The sequence below is a fragment of the Seriola lalandi genome, unplaced genomic scaffold (assembly GCF_002814215.2).
Source record: "Seriola lalandi dorsalis isolate HSWRI2012SDOR001 ecotype SW California unplaced genomic scaffold, Sedor1 jcf7180002054898, whole genome shotgun sequence".
In the NCBI taxonomy this organism is placed as follows: domain Eukaryota; kingdom Metazoa; phylum Chordata; class Actinopteri; order Carangiformes; family Carangidae; genus Seriola; species Seriola lalandi.
Window position 1 is genome coordinate 4,317,622 of NW_019525450.1, and position 21,685 is coordinate 4,339,306.

At 40.9% G+C, this 21,685-nt stretch overlaps 1 protein-coding gene across 1 annotated transcript; it reads left to right on the plus strand.

The window, feature by feature from the left end:
• Nucleotides 1-1,843: 1,843 nt before the first annotated feature.
• On the plus strand, nucleotides 1,844-19,990 carry sv2ba (synaptic vesicle glycoprotein 2Ba). The gene is made up of 13 exons (XM_023429758.1): nucleotides 1,844-1,999; nucleotides 6,255-6,969; nucleotides 10,607-10,787; nucleotides 12,755-12,906; nucleotides 13,522-13,655; nucleotides 14,191-14,280; nucleotides 15,639-15,752; nucleotides 15,894-15,982; nucleotides 16,312-16,476; nucleotides 16,577-16,710; nucleotides 16,992-17,192; nucleotides 17,432-17,591; nucleotides 18,501-19,990. Exons 2-13 carry the CDS (start codon nucleotides 6,492-6,494, stop codon nucleotides 18,682-18,684), a joined length of 2,082 nt encoding a protein of 693 aa, XP_023285526.1. The 5' UTR covers nucleotides 1,844-1,999; nucleotides 6,255-6,491; the 3' UTR covers nucleotides 18,685-19,990.
• Nucleotides 19,991-21,685: the final 1,695 nt, after the last annotated feature.

The window sequence follows — 21,685 nt, forward strand, 5'->3', positions numbered from 1 at the left end:
GGAATGAATGAAGAATTTGTTTAATGGGACAAACTCCTTCACTATTTGCTATGCAGTGTACGTATAGAGTCAGTACCATCCTATAGTGTTGTCCATTTACTGACAAATATACTGCTGATATTATAATAATATATAATAATAATATTTGGCTGTATAGTGGAACTATCCCCTACATTATATACTGCCCCAGTATTATTTTTATATGATTACATTACTACAGTCACACTATGTGTCTACTACATAGATTTCTTTGTATTGTAATATTGTAGTAGTATTGTATTGTATTGTATTGTTTAATAGTGAAACTTGGTGTTGTGTACAGGGAGCATCAGTAAACATGTATGAAAGTAAGAATTAGCTGGACCTCATGATGAGTGCTGCTGCATACCGACTTACATAACAATTTACATTCTTGTTTCACTGTCTCACATACTGAGCAGGTCTGTCCTGTTGATGGGTGGTTCCCAACCTGGGGGAAGAGCCTCCATATGGGGTCACAAATCTGAAAGGTTGCAAGATGATTACCAGAGTAGGAAAGCAGAAGCATGAGATGTCTATCTTATACGCAACCTGGGTTCTGTCGGGTAATTACATCTTGATTTGATACATTTATCAATTAGGTAATCAACAGAAAATGTATAATTTGAATTTTTTTTTGCTTTACAAAATGTTACATAATCCCCAGTTTCAGCTTGTCTGTTGTTTTCTCTTTGTCTTAATTCAATTTTATTTTTGTTTGAATATAGGTATTTTTATAATTTTAAGACTTAATGATTTTTCAATGAACACTCAAAATACTCCAATAAAGTAGAAGATTTCTAGATTCATAGCTTTTTATATTATATAATATATTACATAATGTACTATAATTTGGGAGAAGCCTGGCATCAATCCACCACATCATCCAGCTGTGACTGCTCTTCCCTCTGTGGCCTCTGTCCTTCCCTCCCTCAGATTCTGGATATTTTCTGTATGTAAACCACTGGAATGATATGTGGTGTAGGAGAGCTATGATTAGCCATCTCCAACAGCAGGTGCCACTCAGACACATCCATAATCACCTCCGCACCCATCCACACCCAAAGAAATCAAACCACCAGAACCTTCCTTCCTGCTTGGAGGGAAGATGAATATTTAAGCCATTTTTGCTGATGCTTATCCAGAGCGCCTGGCTGGATGGATGAGCAGCCACTGTAGCGAGTCAATGTCTCACTCAAGGACACTTTGACAGGACACACAGCTATTGAAGGGATGTACTCTTCTGCTTATGGGACAAAAACGCTCTCCCCGGTCGGTGTAACTATAGACAACCATTATCCAAATATGCCATTACAGTCCACTACTGGGATGACATGAATAGTTAAAACCACCTGATGTGGTGTGTAAGTCTTTAAATGGAATCTGAAACATGCACACTCTTGGAGATCTATTCCCAATGACAGCAGACCACTAAAGGCTTGGATTCAGGTTTCCATGACAACAAGCATCTGCCCTGCTGAAGTGTCCTTGAGCAAACACACACACACACACACACACACACACACACACACACACACACACACACAATCTCAACCAGGGATGCTGTTCTGGCAGCTGACCTCTGACTCTGGAGTGGAGGACCCTTTCCACAGTTCAAGAGTATTACAAAACCGTGCAGAGTATCCACACAGTTTACACTCAGTGTCAGTGCAGCCTGTTGCTATTTAAACCTTTAGGGCTGTACCATTGGGTCCCAGTTGTGGGGGTGTTTACTTCCGGGGAGTTTCCTGTGGGGATGAGCCCTGGTGAGGGGGGTGTGGTGTGGTGTGTGTGTGGTGGAGGGGGGGTCGGGAGGTTGGATCCTAATCCCTCAGGCTTGGCTGCAGCACGGCCTCAGGATAAACTGACATGTAGGCTGTGGATATGTGAAAATGCTACTTGGACTTTAGCATTTTTTTTATTTGTTTTTGTTTTTATTTTTTTCTGAAGATATTTTTATAATAACGGAATGCCAACTCTGGTAAGAAAACTTTTTTTATGTTTACTGCACTGTGCTATTTAGTTTGTTGTTTTGACAAACAAATTAGTGAAGAAGTGAGAGGGAATTTAGACCTAAAAATACCTGCAGAGCTATCATTTATTTTTTCAAGTTCTATTTGTTGCAACAACATCAACATGTAGCAAAAGTCCAGTCCCAGCCATCAACATTACCATCTTTAGATAAAAATCCATAAACATATGCAGAGAAGTCCCCATCCATTAATAGACTCTGATTTGGTGAATCTTAAGTAACTCCCTCTATTTTATAAAAAAAATAAATAAAAAAAACATGTTTAGATATTTTGCACATTTTACCATTTGTCAGATTCTGCAGCTTTTGATCAAAGCTGATGTGTAAAAAGAAGATACTCTCGTACCAGGCTGAATATCTTCCACTGCATGAGGGAGGAATCCAGTGTCTCTGTTATCAGGATCTGGATATGAATATGGTTTTGGCATGAGAATATCATAAGGGACACATCTGATAAGCCCCACAATGGCAACTCTAGCTGCATAACTGACCCAGTGGCAGTGGTGTCAAAGGAAACTGGTTGCTAATAAATATATTTGACAGGTTAGCAGACAGGTCGTCCCCAGAAATCACACAGGATTGTTCTTTGACCGCTCGAGGTCACAGAGGAGCCGAGATTAGACTGAACTCACTGCTTTGATGGTGGACTTGTTTCACCCGCAGATATAATGCATACACTAGATGCAATCTGTCACTTTTATCCAAAGAAACAGTAAATGCTTTTGTAAAATCCTGAGTGAGAGTCAAAGCCCTCACCCTGCTACTTAGTTAAACCCTGGCGGTGAAAACTGGTAGAGGAGGTCAGCCATTTTTTATACCTGGACAAGCAAAATCTATTGAGGGAATCTGGTCATGCAGTTATGCTTATGACATCATGTGCAATGTTGGTCATTTTCAAGCAAATAAAAAAAACTCTTCAGGTGTTGCAATGCAATGCAAACATTATTGTACGATGAAGTAAATCAGCTGTTGGGTCAAACTCCTGTGTTAAAGTTTGGTGTATATAGCAGAGGTTCCAGGTTTACCAAAGATAAAACAGCACTGAAAGCCCCTTCAGCTCAACAGTATATTCAACACGGCCCTCGGAGCTGTGGTTGTACTGGGCAGCTTGAATTAAATATGAGAACTGTAGCTGGGAAAAGTCTTAAACTGCTGACCACAGAGCAGCTTTACTGGTGTATCAACTGTGTGTGTGTGTGTGTGTGTGTGTGTGTGTGCAGCTATAAGTCCATCATCACAGCATTAATATGTAACTCCATATGAGTGTTGCTCTTTGCAGAACGAGCTCCAGAAACTGATGAAGCGCAGATGACAGAGTTTGGCTCAGTCAAACTAATAAATGATCTGAACAGTAAAAGGTCACTAGTGAGATTGAATTAGCTTTCTGTAAATTATGCGGTGACCTCTCTGGTTCCTGTCAAACCTCAGTCTCCCATCGATTTTCATGATTCAAAGGGGCTCTTTAACTTTTCACACACCGAGACACTCTCAGAGGAAGGCAGATCATGACCTATTCAAACTCTGTACAGGCATAAATGCTGATTTGATATCTGAATTAGTGTGTGTGTGTGAGGTGTAGGGGTGGGGGGGTCAGGTGGATACATTCATAAACAGATACAAAGATCAATAAGTTAGAGGAGAGATGGAGAGGGAGGGAGACAGAGGGGGGAAAGGGTGAGTACAGGCGGTCTAACTGTTATGTAAGTGCCAGCTGTGTGAGTAAAAGAGCTGCAGTAGGATGATGAAAGCAACACCACTTCCCTCAACCAGACCGAGCATCCATCCTCTCACTTTCACTCCTGAACTCTTCATGTATTATTCATGTTACTGAAGGAAATCAACAAATGAAAAAAAAAAGAAAAGAAAAGAAAATCACATCACATCTTGGCACTGCAATTCCTCTCATTACTCCTGGCAACAAAACAGATTCATGCATACGTTGTAACACTGGCGATGGGATTTCAAAACTACATATCCGAGAGCAGCAAGTACATTTCACTGCTTCAGTCCAGACTCCATAATCCACTGCCGCTATCAGCCACCTCTATGAGTTTCGTGATGAAACAATAATATGAGGCAACAAGGGCAAAATGAATCTGCAGTCTTAATCTGGATTAAATTACAGTGTTCGTCATCCTGGCTCCAAACCAGAACAGACCAACCCAAACCAAACCAACATAATAAGATTGCAACTGTGTCTGGATCGAGCCGGAGGAACACATGTAACAAGTAATAACCGTGTGAAGAAAGTGGATTTTGGAGGTAAATCTGGATGTGGAAATATTTCTCATGAATAGCTTCACAAAAAGATCTGAAACAAAATTGCATCAGTTTTGAAAATAACTGTACTTTTGGAGAGAACGCTTATAATTTATCATGTAACTTCAGGCAAAATGCACTTATACAGACATTCAGTCAGAAGCAATTTGATACCATAGCCCACTAAATGGCCGATTAAACCAAACCTTTGCTTCCAGCAAATGGTTGGAGCCTAATTTAAATTTCAAAACCACCACAAAAAAAAAGAAAATTGAAAAGTAATTCTCACACAGCGGTATTACCAATATCAGCACTAGCACTTCTCAAAAACGGGATTCCATCACCCAAAAACTGCCCCTGTTGTAAAGAGAATATTGCCTCTGTGCTGTTGTAGTGAAAAGAATATCCATGTTGGATTTCTTTTTACACATAAACATGTCATTTATTTCCAAATATGCAAGACATGCTACAAGCTTTAGGTCTGGCTTGTTCAGGAGAAACAGCTCAGTCGTCCTGTTTGGTGTCATCAAGCAACCAGTTTCCCTGCTTTTTTGTTGTTGCTGAGCTATAGATGTTTGATGCCACACACTGTAGCAATCAGGTATTAGATTCCTGGATTCATTTTCCACTGCATCTTCTACATTCTCTTCTTTTGAAAGAAGAAGTTACAAATTAAAGCCTGGATTTTTATGAAAAACACCCCTGGTCATCATAAAACATCTGGAGGTTTTTGCTACTACAGCCTTACTTGGTCTGGTATGAGCAGTAGCTTATGGTGGCTAATGTTAGATAAGTGACATTACTGAGCCAGTTGAGACTTGTGCTACTGTTGTTACAGCTACATTTTAGCTTTCCCCATTAGTCTGTATTTTCAACTGTAAAAGTTACGAGGCTAGTTTTAAAGTTAGTGCTATCAATGTGCCCTTGAACAAGGCACTGAGGACCACAGTTACCCTGCAGACCCCCCAGTGTTAATGAAACTAAAGATTCTTCTCTAGGAGACACATGAAGGTTAAATCAAGGTTTGAGTTATTTTACACTTTTGCGACTCTGAAGTAAGTCAATTTCTCATGAGCTGTGTGCTGCGTTTAGCATTCAGCTATGCAGCTTGGTTGTCTGACACAAAACGTTTCTCCAATACAACATCATTTGCTATCTTTAAATTACAGAGGATCCAGCCTCAGGCTAACCATGGCTTGATTTTGGAAGAATATCTCCCTGTCACAGCCAGCAAAACATTCTTCTAATGCAATGCAATTTGTGTGTATTGTGTTCCTATTGGTGGCTCTGGCCTTTGGTCACTATAAAAAATCAAGAGAGATCTGAATGTGTCATCGTTGCAGCAGCGCTGTGTGATGGATCAAAATGGCGTCAGAGCATTTGAGCGGGGAGGCGATGAGATTATCTGGCTGTGTGGAAGGACAAGCAGCCTGCAGGAGAGACTGGGAGTCCTGAACTGCTTCTTCCTGCTCAATAACACTTTTCACTTCTGACTACAATCATTTCTGGAGCTTATTTAGAACTTAAATTGCTTTACAAGCAGTAACAAATAACACAAAATAGGATCAATTTCTCGGAGAGGGAACTAAAGCAGAGTTAGAAAAGCAAGGCAGAAACAATCAATATAAACAGTGGGAATGAAATTAAAAACAATTAAGAAATGTCTTGCCCATCTATAATGACAATGACATATAGTAGGCATTTCCTCTAGTTTTTCTAGTTTTTCTCTTCTCATTTGATGGTCGGAAATCATGATGTGGCTTTAATGTTCTTTACACAAATGTTTTGAAGCCCTTTGAGACTGTACGTGTGACTGGACTTGGCAGGTCACTCACAAGCAGTCCTCATGGGCAGTGATGCATAGCAATGTCTCTGCTCTACAAGTGTGTTCTTCTTTTGCTGTTATGCTGACAATCTGTGATGTGCGGTGTTAATTGTGTTTTAGGTTCAGCATGCAGCTCTGTGCAGATCAAAGAAGATAATACAACTCCACTGCTGAGGCCTTAAACCTGAGACCTTGACTCTTCCTACAGAAAACCTGCAGTTCCCCTTTGACACCTGAGAGAGTAACTCACAGCTCCTGGGGAGGATTATGCCATTATAGCTGACAACTTGAGCTTCTTCAGCACACAACGGCAACAAGGCAAAGTCAGTCCTGCTTCCTTAATACGCGGCAGGAACCATGGATGACCCTTATCAAAACAATGTGAACCAGCAGGTGACAGAGGGCGGAGAGTACACCTACACCCAGGATGGAGGCGGTCAGGACGGCTACCCTTACCAGGCGGACTACCCTCCGCAGGACGAGGATGCCGCTAGTGATGCCACAGAAGGGGCAGATGATGATGAACAGATGTATGAGGGGGAGTACCAGGGCATCCCCCACCCTGACGAGATCAAGGAGGCGCGACGGGCAGCTAGGATGGAGGCCAGGAGGAAAGCCCGTCAGGCTGCCCAGCAGGAAGAGGAGGAAGAGAACCTGCCAGAGCAATACGAGACCATCATGGAGGACTGTGGCCATGGGCGCTTCCAGTGGATGCTGTTCTTCGTGCTGGGCCTGGCGCTAATGGCTGACGGAGTGGATGGCTTCGTGGTGGGATTCGTCCTGCCCAGCGCTGAGAAGGACATGTGCATATCCAACGCCGACAAAGGATTGCTGGGTAAGTGACAGAAAAAGTGGGTGGGGTGGAAAAACTGAGGTCACTGATGTGAGGAGAGGTTTCTGCTGAGTGCATGTGGTGGAAACTTTCATTGTTTTTCATTCCAAAGTGAAACAAACATCATTTGAAAAGAATGTAGTCCATGTAAAATAATTTCCAGGGACACGCAGCTGAGGCTGATGGGAGAGTCATGAGTTTTGCAGGTATTTGATCATAAACCAAAATACTGGACAAATTAAAGCTCTGACGTGTTGATGGTGCCGGAGGAAAAGTCAGAGGTTCACCAGAGTTATTAGAGTGCACAGTTGATGAGATATTTCAGTCTGGATCAAAAGTGAACTGACTGATAGACCAACACTGCCTTGCAGCTAGCATGGCTGGAGACTGATTTAGCACACGCGTATATACAGCCAGGACAGATATACAGCCTTTTGGAAACCCACAAGAGCAGCTAATTACTATCATCTGTCGAAGAGCTCCACTTTTTACCCAGAGAGGAGGAACTCATCAATGAAATGATCTGCTGTTGTGAATTGGCTGGAACAAAATCCTGCATATGTTTGGCTCTTGATGGCAAATGGTTGCAGACCACTGCTTTGAGCAGACGTATCCCAGCAGCCACTTGGATAAATTAGGGAAAAAAACACTGTTTGGATCCCTTGAGGCAAATGCAAAAGTACAGAACAACTGTGTGTCCTAATAGAGTACGGGTCCACTGTCAGCCATCAGATAAGCTTCACTGAGCCTTGGCATTGGTACAAGTATCTAGAAGGTGATTTGAGGGGCGTCACACCACATGTTAAGTGTGTAATTATGGTGGAAATTTATCTTTTTTTTTACATATTGTGCATTAAGGGGAGTGTTCCCTTTGTTCCAGTTTCCTGTTAGCTTCATCCGCTCCCAAATAGTGTACCACTGACGTAAACGCGCCGAAAACATACTGAAATTTGTATGCAGCACAGACACCACTCACTCACTGGGAAGTGTACCTTTAAAACGTCTGTTCTTCCCTTTCTGTGCAGACATCTAAACTGCAAATTAAAGCCTCTCACCTTATTTCCCAGGCCTCGTGTGTAGCCAGACGATGTGGCAGATTGCACATCGCTCATTTCATTTTAACAACAGGCTCCTGGGATGAAGCATTGCAAGAGATTGATGAGGAACCCGGTGGTGATTGTATTCAGTGTGTGTTCCCAGGCTAATATGGAGCATGTTGCAGCAGTCAGAGAGCCTGGCGGCATGCAGCGCCCGGTGCAGAGCTGTCAGATACGCTTCAGGCCTCTGACAGGCTGTGGTAACAGGAGGAAGGCCTGGCGAAAATGAAATCACAGCGTCTGTTTGTGCAGAGCGGGTGGGGAGCACAGATCATTGGCTGAGAATATGAAATAGATCTGCAGAATGATGCTGTTTGATTCATGCTCATGCTCATGCTCATGCTCATGCGGACACACAGGAGCAGAAATGTGTTTTATCTTAACCTTTGTCTTTGGACATCAGATAGACTTCCGAACCTATTGTTAAAAAGAGGAGGATGATTGGTGCACTTACCTTTAAAAGCATTTTTTATTGTTTAATCTATAGAGTGAAAATACAAGAGGTTTATAGTTGGAGACACGATTCTGGGGACAAAGAAGAGAAAGTTCTGGCAGTTTTTAAAATGCACACTTGATCTGTTTGCAGAGATTTATTCACCAACTATCTCAAGGAAGTTGCCAAACGTGCACTGCAGCTAATGCATTTCTGGAATAAAATCCAAACTGCAATTAAAATGGTCATGCATAAATTATGAGGTGGCCTGCCTCCTGCAATGAAAATGTTGATCCAGAATATCTTCGATGCTTAGCATTTATTTTTGTAGTGTTTCTGCACTGCAGCTGTCGGACATCACTTCAGTCATGCAAAGATGTCCAGGTTCTCTTTTTCCTTTGATTGAATTTGACTTTGGACACGCTTCTGGGGATTTTTTTCTGGTCTGTTAAGGCAATAATAACTTCACGGCTCATGCAAACTATTTTTTTCTATTTACTCACATTGTTACTGTTGTATGACGTGAAATACACAACTTCTGCAAATCCAGCTTGTGTGAAAAGGCCTCTCCAAGGTCCTTGCAACTACCAGCTGCTCTCAATGTACTTCATCAGATTGCACCATTAAAACTTGAGGATGATATAGTGATAGTGATATATTAAACTTTATTGCCAATGCTTTATAAATGATTTTAGTTTGTGCATACAGTGAGTAGTATTCATACAAATTTGAATGACTGGAATGTGATTATACTAAGGTAACTGCTACCATTTGATAATTTATTGGCATAAAGCTTTCGTCATTTAAAATATTCCCAGGTTGCAACATTATTAAACAGATTTTTGATTAAGTGTCAGGTCAGAAGAGCGCTATGCCATAGTTGTACCTGGCTGTAGATATCAACACTAGCTTGTGCGATGCCACCTGTTTTAATTCAGTGATGTGTAAAATTTCCACACATGCGACATAATGAGGCTAAGTTTGAACTCGCTGACAGCTGCTGCAACTGGCTCCGGGAGAGCAATGATATTGTCACAGTCGTGTTAGCTTCGACTCTTGATTGAGTCTCCCGGTGCCCTGAGCAGTCTCTTGTTGAATGAGTTCGGGATGTGCAGCTTGCCGTGTGGAGCACCAGAGCATTTGGATAGTCTAGTAATCCACGGGGAAGGTGCACACTATGGCTCCACGTGCCGTTAAGCTGCTTAGTCCCACTGTAATTAGGGCTGTGTGTAGTAAAAACACAGAGGAGGCAGGAGGTATGGGTCTAAAGGTTTAAACAACACGGTGGAGAGGATGGCTGAGGTTGTAGGTTTCAGACCTTACAACAACAGCAGGGGAGAGAGTATTACTCTCTCCAGAGACATAAAAAGGAAGTACATAATCTTTATTGTCTCCTTGGTGCAGTAATGGGCAGCACAGTTGGTCACTGTTACGGGCTGTTGCGTTACAACAAAAAGAAATGGAAGACTAGACTACCTGTCAACTGCATGCTGGGATACACTCCAGACTGCTGCGACTCAGAGTGCGAGACTACGGGAAGAAAACGAGCTTTGAAGTCATCAAACATTTAATCACAGTGACGAAAAAAAAAATGTTGAAAAAGAAAAATTCTTTAAAAGCAAAGACAATCGAAGCAACAGCGATCACATCTGAACAAAGCTGAAAGCAGATTTAACAACATGGAAGTTGAGTGTGGCGGAAGTGATGACCCTTCTTTCTCTGTCAGATTTCTGAGAACGGTGTTATCAGCGGAGGTGTATTTTCTTGGACTGTCATTATGAATATTTGAAAGTCGATGCATCACACTGAACCACAGCAGGAAGTGGTGATCCTTAGTGATTCATAGTGTTCCTCTATGCTCATAAAAGTGTAAAGGGAGCCCCCTTGTGGCTAACAGCAGTATTGACCTGTAAAAAAAATATATATATATATGTGTATAATAATATGAGTCTGCTCTGTTGCTTTCAGTGAGATCAAGTGTGTCTCATGAGTAAAACACAGAACTGGATTATAAGTGCACCAAGTCTAACGTCTCCAAATGTGTCACTGTTTCTGTGTGTGTGTGTGTGTGTGTGTGTGTGTGTGTGTATGTGTGTGTGTGTACTTGCAGGTCTGCTGGTGTACGTGGCCATGATGGTGGGGGCGCTGGTGTGGGGTGGTCTGTGCGACAAGATGGGAAGGAGGAAGTGTCTGATCTACGTGCTGACAATCGACCTGGTGTTCTCCTTCCTGTCCTGCTTCGCCCAGGGATACGGCTTCTTCCTCTTCTTCAGGTTCTGCTCAGGCTTCGGGTGAGACACTTTTACATTTGTGTTCACATTTCCATTTCCAGCCCTTCCTTTAACAAAAGACCACTCAGTAGGCTTTTTTTTATACTGCCAGACATTTTGCCATAAATAATGCTTTTAGTGGAAATAAGTATGTCTGGGTTTTTCTGCAGGGCATTTTGCAGGGCAGAGCACATCCCTGTGTTTGTATTTGATATTTGTTCCAAAATAAGGCACCTGACATTTAAGCAAGATGAATAATAGCTGGCACTTCCATTGAAACAAACAAACAACATGGAGGGAGAGAGGACATTGTTTAAACACACCGGTTGGCTTACTTGTTAGTTTATTTTCCTCATTAAAATAACACATTTACATTTCACAATCTATTTCTCTCCTTAATCTGACATTTGCATTTGCAGGCATCTTAAAATTAGTCGCACTGATCCCAGGCACCTGATTACTACATGATATTCAGTTCAGCAAAAGATGGTTATTTTTGCTCTACATTTGCAGTGCCTAAAGGGTTAAAGCCTGTAGCCTAGAACTGTAATATTAACTGGTCATGTTGCTTAGGGCTTCATTACATGCTGCCTCTGTATTAATGGACTATATTCGGTTATTAGTTTAATCTAATTGTTTTCCTATTCAAAAACTAGAGCATTATTTGTGTCTCATTGGACTTCACTGAGATTAAGTTTGCTGCCCTTTCTCTATTGTGCAGTCAAAATGATGCTGCTCCGTGGGCTCCATCAGCTGTCAGTCTGGTGCGGAATAGATGCACAATAATTACATACCACCACGCTGCCATGTGCTGCATGTTGGCACACACCACCACACAGTCAAGCTCTGTTGATACCAACTCAAAGACACTGCGCAACGAGAAGGAGAAATCTCTGTATTTACTTTAACAGAGCATTTCTTTATTACACTAATTAAAAGAAGAAAACAATGATCTTTGCTTGATTTGAGTTTTATTGCTGAAATCCTGCTGTCGCCAGCACCTTGGGGTGAAAATTTTGCTGTGCACAGATTGCTTTTTGCAACTTTCAAAGACACATTTCTTTTGATAATGATTACAGCCTGAGTGTTCCCAGACCTGCAATATTGATGTTTGAGCTTTTTGCTAAGCCAAAAGAATACAAGGTCACCATAATAAAACGTTCAGCTGTTGCTGATTCACGGTGATAATGAGCCCCATGTTAGTCATTAACGTTCACATCTGCAAAAGAACTGAGCCCGTTTTGCTGGCTTCACAAAACACAAGGAGCCTGCAGACTCCACACTCCCATTTAAGAAGATTCATCATCATAATAAAAAATTGAGAAATCTTCTCAAATGACAACCATTGTCTTGATGTTAAACATATTGTAGTGGTATTAAGGTTTTTCTGTTATTCAAATGTAATTTCTCAGCTGAATTTACAATATATGTTTTTTCCATTTCTTTGTGATTAAACCAGTTTTAATCTCTTACACTTGATATCAAATCTATTACAGTAACAGAAGATGCCAACAATCTGAGTAAAGGAAGTGGCACTGACGCAAAGGGTGAAACATTGCGTTAAAATGAAAGAGAGATGCTGTTATTGTGCCTTTTATCCTCGACCAACACCTGCATTGAGACTTCCCTGTCAGCAGGATTCAGCCATTAAACTTTTAATCTCATATGAGCAATTTCTGAGTCAATATCCCCATTTTCTGGCCTGGTCAGTCCTGGCATCATACTGAGAGCTCTCTGAACAAACTGACCACTGAAGCAAACCACTAAATATTCAGTTCCCACAATAAGTTCATGGCATAAGTATAAAATCATGTTTTTAAAACCGTCATCATTACATTAGATTTTTTCTGTTAAATGAATGAGTATATTGGAGAAATCATAATAAATATTCCTTTAAATCCTCAGAAGATGATGGACAATCCTTATAAAAAAAAAGAAGAAAAGAATCATTTTTTGAAGACTCAGATATCTTGTGATTCCCCCTCCAGAATTGGCGGCTCCATCCCGATAGTGTACACCTACTTCACTGAGTTCCTGCAGATGGATAAACGTGGAGAACATCTGAGCTGGCTCTGCATGTTCTGGATGCTGGGAGGCCTGTACGCCTCCTTTACCGCCTGGGGAATCATCCCTCACTATGGTAACACACACACACACACAAACACACTGACTAACACACATGTGCATGTACAGTCACACAAAGGCACTCATACATTCAAATATCCTGAATATAAACTCAGAAGACAGAGATGATGTAATGTTTATCTGACTTATAATTAAAATTCAAACAACTGCAGGAGCACTTTGAAATTCAGGACTTTTTTCTTCAGTCTGGATCAACATCAGCATGTGGCTAAATTATTTTCTTAGCTCCTCTTTGTGATTGCTAATATGACTCATTGTAAGAAATTATCTCAGCTGTTACTTGCTAAATATGAATAATTCACATTAAAACAATTGAACATCTTGGCAGCATCAGGACTAGAAAAATTATTTATTCAGGACTCCAAAACAAAGTCACGGTTGACTGTGTGTTTACTGTCAACTTTTTAATCAATGTAATCTTTCAAATGCAAATGACTTATGCAAAAATGGAGAGACTGGTGCATAAAATAAGTTTTGAATATATAAAATACAATAAAGATTCTTTTTGTGTTTTGCTACACTATACTAATTCTGTGATTTGGATTATAAAATATGCCAGAAAGATTGAGTCTTGACATATTAACTTGTTCTCTGCTGAATGGCTTTCCAGGCTGGGGCTTTGCCATCGGTACAGAGTTCCAGATCCACAGTTGGAGACTTTTTATCCTGGTGTGTCTCTTCCCTGCGCTCGCTGCACTCATCGGAGTCATCTTCATGCCGGAGAGCCCACGTTTCCTCCTGGAGGTTAGACACCGGAACCTCTTACGATGAACTATAAGCGCTGTATCTTAATATTCATTATGCCAGTGCACAGTATTAAACATCAAGCTGTTGTTTGTAAGAAATGTTGAGTCATCAGTCACCACAGCAATATCCCACTGCTGTGCAAAGGTAGCGAAGGGCTGCTAAGGCATCACCAGAACACCACCCACCCCTGTTTCTCATCCAGGACATTGTCAGACCTTTAACCACATGTGGTCTTGTATTTGTATGTTACTGCTCCAACATGTTCATATCACACACCCCCAAATAATCACACATTGCCCCCACTGATAAGACACAGACCTCATGGGAACATTGTTACTCAGCTGCTTATCTGGCTACAGTGTATGTGGGAAAGTTTCAGTCATCAAACTGAAATCTATGATTGAAATACATGTTCTTATGTATAGTACAGTAATGTATACTAAACTTACTTTCACAGAACACTTTGCATATGTTGACATTCATCATTCACAGGAGAGTTTGTATGATACTTTTATTTTTAATTTTTTGTCAGAATGCTCGACACGATGAGGCCTGGATGATCCTGCGACGAGTTCATGACACCAACTGGAAGGCCAAAGGGGAGCCAGAGAGAGTTTTCACTGTAAGTCTTTAGACTTAAAGATCCCATATTGTATAAAGTGAGATTTCTACATCCTCTTTTATTATAAAGTATTGAAAGTATCAAAGTGCTCAGTCCACAGAGAAATGCACACAGCCTGTATTCAGAAACTGAGCCTTAAAATGAGCTGTCAGGACTTCTATAACTTTGTGATGTCACAACAAAGCAGTCACTGCTCTCAGCCATGCCCCCAGCCCCGCCCACCCAGACTCAACATCCAACCTTGCAGGATTTGGTTTCGAGTGTTAACCTGAAATCTGCTATATTTTTATTCAATCACCCAGAAAACAGTCAGCCAATCAGAAGAGAGGCTCAGAGCCTCCTCTCTTCTGATTGGCTCACCAACCTGTTGTTACTTGAGGTCCAGAGAAAAACCTGAGAGAGGAGATGTAAAACTACATTGAGATGGTTTTTGGTTCTTAAAACCACAAATATATGTCTTCTTATGGATATCAATATGGGACCTTTAAGAAAAACTTCAAATGCCAGCTTACACAGCCTGATCTGTGATTGTGGTGGTGATGGACAGTAAAGACCTCACATCTCATACTGTCATCATAGCAGGAAATACATGGGTGTCACTAATAACATTAATTATTCAAGTGTAAGTCATGACAGTAAATGAGCATCCACCATGACATGCTGTAGCATCAATACCGTAAGTGTAATTAATGACACTAGTGTTGGCTGTTACTGAAGCTACATCACTGTCATGGCTTACTGCAGCACTGTGGATGTAGCTGTCATTAATGTTATTCATTACACCACCAGCTTTCCCTGCTGTGATGAATGTCTGCTGTTACAAAATAAGAAGAACACGAAAAAGCTATTTGTGAGGTTTTCAAATTTGAAATTGGCAGCAGCTTTTCACAAGTCAAAGATTGACGTTCTGTATGTTTGTCCCCTTCATACATAACAGTGCAATATAGTTCAGGAGTTTATTATAGTTATGTCACAAATATGATATTGTACTTCATAATGTGTGCATATGGTATTTATTTAATCCATATAAAAAGTTGTTTCATTCAACTGAGCTGAAAGGAGGTGCTCACTACTAGCAGACACAAAACTTATCTAAGCAATACTTACGCTTAAATTAGAAAAGGTTATGTAATAAAAAGAAACAGAAAAAAGATAATTAAGAAGATAACTGACATGTTTAAATATTGGTGCAAATTTTACATAGACAACAAAATACAAAGGCAAATGAGAAATATAACAATGTTTATTAACAATGCTATTTATTGATATTTTGAAAAAAACAGAATGGGATTCACTCTTAAATGTTAATAAAGAAGACAGCCTTAATTAAATGTTCCCACCCCCGTCTCTTTATGAAGGTGACAAACATCAAGACCCCACAGACTCAGGAGGACGAGTTCATAGAGATCCAGAGTGAGACCGGCACCGCCTTCCAGCGCTGGACCGTCAGACACATGACCATGCTGCAACAGGTCTCCAAATCCCCCCTTCACTAAAGTACAATTAGAACATAAGACGAGCTTTGCGATGCTTATCTCGCACTTAATACCACAAGTTTCTTCCCCTTTTTTTTCCATGCAGAAATTACATGTTTGTGTCTCTCCATCTTTCAGGTGATGGCTAACATAATGTCATTATCAGCCCCAGAGCTCAGACTGCAAGGCCTCTTCCTGGTTATTGTCTGGTTCTGCTTGGCCTTCAGGTAAAAATATTATATATTCAACATGGAAAGCCACGCTCAGATTTAGGCTTTGAAAACCTGATAGAATACATTTATCCCGCTACTGGTAGATTTACATTCAAATCATGCATTTTCAGAAAACGGTGGAGGTTTACAAACTTCTCCGAGGCAGAGCTAACCTGAAGATAGAAGGAATCTCATTGATAAAATTGGATGTGCACGAACGAAAAAAAAAAAAAACATACATACATATTTTCTCACTTACCCCAGTAGTGTTATGTTGCCTATATGCAGGTCATTTTTTTGGTTTTCTATGTTCAGATTTTCCATGTCTTGTTTCCGTGTATCAGCTACCATGGGCTGGGAGTGTGGTTCCCTGATATGATCAAGTACATGCAGTATGAGGAATACGAGTCCAAGGTCCGAGTGTTCCACCGGGAACGGGTCGAACGTTTCCACTTCAACTTCTCTCTGGTCAACCAGATCCACCGAGAGGGAGAGTACATCCATGACAAGTAGGTTCCCTCAGCGCAGCCCCTCTGTGTCATGCTCTTTAAAGTTACAATTCTCTATTTGTTTTTACCTCTGCTTAATTTCATTTTTCTTTTCATTCAGGTTTGCAAACATTGAGATTAAGTCTGTGAAGTTCGAGGATTCTCTGTTTGAGAACTGCTACTTTGAGGATGTCAAGTCAACCAACACCTTCTTCGAGAACTGCACCATCAAAAACACTGTCTTCTACAACACAGGTAGCTCACAGAATTAGGAATGAATGTTTATGGTATTTTCACACCACTCTCACATGAAGGCCCGGGGCTCAAAGAAACTGTACTCATTAGTCATATAGAATATATATGAAAACATTAACACTGCTCTAAAACAGTCAACTTCGTCAAAGCAGCAACTCTTTGCGTGTGTGTGTTTATCCTCCAGCACTAAGATGAGAAAACTTCTCTTTACAGTCTGATGTGAAATATAAACCAATATTCTGTAAGCGTCACCTCCTCGTACACGCCTCTGTTCTCTCCAGACCTCTGGCAGGAAAAGTTCAAAGACTGTCGAATGGAGAACACCACCTTCCTCCACCCAAAGAAAGGCTGCCATCTGAACTTCCAGGAGGAGAACGATATTGTCATCTACATGGTCAGCTTCCTGGGCAGTTTGGCCGTGTTGCCTGGCAACATCATCTCTGCATTATTCATGGACAAGATAGGAAGGATCAGAATAATAGGTGAGATCAGCAGAAAGTGTCAATACAATATAAGTAACCTCAGACAGGTGGGGTCATTCTGTGGTTTTTGCTCTATCTCTTTCAGTATTTAAAATCTATCTATCTATCTATCTATCTATCTATCTATCTATCTATCTATCTATCTATCTATCTATCTATCTATCTATCTATCTATCTATCTATCTATCATCTATCTATCTATCTATCATCTATCTATCTATCTATCTATCTCTATGCAGGTGGTTCTATGCTGGCGTCGTCTGCCTGCACTTTCCTCTTGCTGTTAAGTTTCAGTCAAGGAGCTGTAATATGTTGGCAGTGTCTCTTCTATGGCACCAGCGTGGCAGCCTGGAACGGACTAGAGGTCATTTCTGTGGAACTCTATCCCTCCTCTAAAAGGTACAGTCCAACTCTCTCCCTCTGTGTTACTGTAAACATCCAACTGAACCTTGACCTTCACCACAGTCAGCTTTCCAACTCCACCCCTGCACAAATACTGTAGATACAGTACAAATGGTACTGCTATATATAATAATCATTCATTCATTCATTCATTCATTAGCCATACCGCTTATCCTTTCATATATGTGTATATTTGTATGTAACATACAACATAACCATTCTTATTCTTGGGTCTTGCAAAGGTCAAAACATATTCAAATGACGGGTCACTAAGCCTTTTGGTTACTGTTGCTACTCCCGTCAAGCTTTTCTGATTTCAGACAGCTCATTAGAAATAATTTTCAAGAAATTCTTCATTTCGTTAAACAATGAATCCTTCATTTCACGTAGAGGTAGAAGATAAAGCAGGTTTCATTTCCAGCTGACAACAGTGAGTTTTGTTGGCTGAAATGGGAACTGTTAGTCCTGTTAGTTTGTCGAAAGCCTCCTTTCAGGCTTACTTGTTGTGAGAAAATGAGAACCCTGTAAATAAAGGTCTTAAATATACATTTGATGGCTACATAGATGATATCATGTTAAAAGACTGAAGCTAAAGTAAGTCCCGAGCAAAAGGTCAGCATCTTCCCCCTCATGATGAAGACGTGGAATGGAGGAATACTGCTGGGTAGGAATAGTTAGCCTTAGTATTGTGTACAGTACAGTATGATAAGCACGATGCAGTGCAAACTCCCCAGATACCAAGTGTCACGCTTACTACATTCCCACACTCACCACTTTGGCATATAAAGAAATCCAGAGCTTGACTAGTTATGGTTGTTGACGAGAAAACTGTTTGTTGTTTATTGAACAGATGGCCGAGTAAAACTATGCATGTAATCTTTCTTTGTCTTTCCTCTGACTCTACAGAGGGACGGCGTTTGGTATCCTGAATGGAATCTGTAAGTTTGCAGCCATCGTTGCCAGTTTCATCTTTGCAGCCTTCATCGGCATCACTAAGATCATCCCCATCTTCCTGGCCTTCGCTGCCCTGGTCTGCGGAGGTCTGGTGGCTCTCAAGCTGCCCGAAACCCGGGAGAAAATCCTGTCTTGAAAAGCCAAACTCCTGCAGCCTCCAGGCCCCAAACACAGTGTAGCTATGGGGGGGAAAGCTTTTTTGAAAGAGTTATCAGCTTAAACTGAAATGAAAAGACAAGGAAGAAAGGCCACGCTGTGCTAGCTGTGTTTATGAGTCTGTCATGGTTATACAGTGTAATTAAAGAAATGTTGAAAACCTATTTGGTTGCCTACATGGACCTGTGGTTGCTTTCTGTTCCCTCTGTAAGCTCCTCAGGCTGCCCAGCTTTTCTGACACATCATATGAAATTAGTGTTTGTCATTTCCGTTTTATCATTTACTGCCCACCCCCACCCCCTATGCACACACATCCACACACAGTGTAGCAACAATTGTTTTGTTTGAGGTTTGTGTAAAAGAAAGATTAATATGAGATGAAAATGTGTCTGTACTTGAAAGGTGATGTAGTTCATGTTACCATGTTGTGCTTTGATTTCATTCCCTGCTGAGACAAAAGGAAAGACAGAGGTATATAAGTTGTAGTCATGACTTGAACTGGATTTGAAGCCTGTTGTATTCACTGCTGAGGCTCAGCAGCAATATCAATGCTGGTGTTGTTGTTCAGAGAAAACACCTCTTTCACTCACCCAGTCTTTATTTTCTGCACTGTCCTGTGGTGTCTATAGTCTTCTTTAGTGCACATGTTATTACTTGGTTTGTTCTCTCTAGACATAAACCTGGATTGACCATTTTATCATATGTTGGAGTTTTTTTTAACCAAATCCACTGCTGTTCATTTCTTCCACTTGATCCAAATCCAACCTGAGCAGCCGACTGGATTTTCCTCCTGTTTGTCGTCTTGTCTTCAACTCTGAGACGTCGTGTCTGTCCTTAACTGTAGAGCTGTGTTCTGTAGGTGGTGATAACGTAGAATCAGAGTCTTATCTGTCACATCTTGCCATGACAAAGTGTATGGAACTGTTCTATTTGTTTATTGAATTATTTTTTCGTCTTTTTTCTAAAAAAGAGAATGATACAAAACTGTGAGACTAGATGTTTTGATATGATGCTCTTATTATAACGTTCTGATGAAGAACTGTTTTACAGAACCTGCTGCATTTCTGACAACATGTGTCAAGATTTCTAAGGAGCATGTTACTTTTTTGGCATGACTGAGCTGTGTGTGCGTGTGTGTGGTTGTTATCCACATGTCTGTGAATTTACTGAAACACAATAGTCTGATTACCAATACTATATTTGTTGTTGTACATATTGTAGACCTGTGTATATTAGTTGTAAAATAGTAGCTCCATCATGACTTGAATAAAGCTGAGGGCTCGTGATCCAGTTTTTCTTGGTTAATAATAGTCGCAGAATGTACACTTAACATATGAAACAAGTTATACACTTGTGTGAACACTGTGAATGTTAGAGAGTTTCAGCTTTGACATTTCGGGAAATAAAAAAATGAGAACTATTAGCTTAGCTTAGACTTCCTCATGTTCTGTTCATGGACTGTAAATACATAAAGATGCACTTAGCCTCTGTGACGTCACCCACAGGTTTCTGAAGAGCAGTTTTGAAGCTCAGAGTGGGCCGTTCCGTCGTCGCCATCTTGGTAGTGCCTGACTCCTCCTAACTAACCGCCTAATCCAAAAGTGGGCAAAGAGGAGGGGTGCGTGTGGAGCCGAGACCTCAATGCACGCCGGCTTGTGGCAAACATACGCTCACCCAGTGAGGGAGTTATATAAAAATTCACCCACAGTTGTCATGAAGAAGGAAATTAGCTTTAGAGACCAAAACCATTTTTTGTACCACGCAGTAAACATGTTTATTACTGCTGTAAAGTTGGTTGGGCATTTTAACATGGGAGTCTATGGAGATTGATTCGCTCTCAGAGCCAGCCTCATGTGGCCGTTCGGGCACTGCAGTTTTTGGAACATCTGTGTTGGCTTCATTTTTCAGCCCTGGAAGATGCTGCAGGAGTTTCTGGTGAGTTCAGAGATCAGTCAGACGCTGAGGTAAACACAAACACATGTTGCTCTGTGCATCTGTTGATAGCTAGCTTACAGCCATACGTGTAGTTGCCACAGGGTTACTGGAGGACATGACTGTCCCAATGGACTGAAGAGGGAAATATAAAACCCCCCAAAATTGTCATCCATTAGTACGAGTTCAAGCTCATACTTTGTGTTTAATCAATACACTCGGTTGAGGGGAGAAGCATTCATCACAATAAGAGTGGTGCTGTACCACATAATAAACAAAAGAAGATGATGCTTCACACACACATGTGTGTGTATGTGCACACACACACAGCACTTCCAGTGTAAAGAGACAATGCGATAGAGGCAGACAGAAAGTGGCCTGACAGGACAGGAAGCAAAAACTGATAAGATGCAGGTTTAAGGTGAGCAGCAAGACATTGTATTACTCAAACAACAAACAAACTAACAGTCTCTCTCTTTCTCTCTCTCTCTCTCTCTCTCTCTCTCTCTCTCTCTCACTCCTCACTTGGTCACCCCCAAAGACTGAGTGAGGATTTTGTTTACAGCTAACTGTGGTTCATTTGGGGTGAGTAAGCACAAATGACCAGCAGTCATATAAGTATAAAAGTGGCTACTTTAACTTTTTTACTTTTGCACAGTGCCAGGCTAGCTGTTTCCCCCTATTTCCCATCTTTGTGCTAAGCTAACCAGCAGCTGGCTCTAGCCATGCTTAATACACAGATGTCTCACTGCAATAAAGTAAATAAGAGAAGCCTATTTACCAAAATGTCAAAATGAAAACCTTAAATACACGTAAGGAATGAAATAGAATCCCATCAGATATGATGGTGAATTTTCATGATGGTCCTCAGGACATGTAAAGATGTCAGAGCAGGTTAAGCACAAAACATTTCATACTGTCCACTTAAAGAGAGATTAACAGATGAAAACAAGCTTTCAAAGGAAACCACACACACATATTTATTATGAAAATGTCACAAAGTTTTAAAATATGTTCATTTAGAGGACAGGGTATATTAGCATTGCTGT

Coding starts and splice junctions, on each gene's coding strand:
- sv2ba (XM_023429758.1), top strand. CDS start 6,492: ATGGATGACCCTTATCAAAACAATGTGAACCAGCAGGTGACAGAGGGC. Junction 16,477..16,576: donor GGAGAGTACATCCATGACAA/GTAGGTTCCCTC, acceptor CTTTTCATTCAG/GTTTGCAAACATTGAGATTA. Junction 16,711..16,991: donor CACTGTCTTCTACAACACAG/GTAGCTCACAGA, acceptor TGTTCTCTCCAG/ACCTCTGGCAGGAAAAGTTC.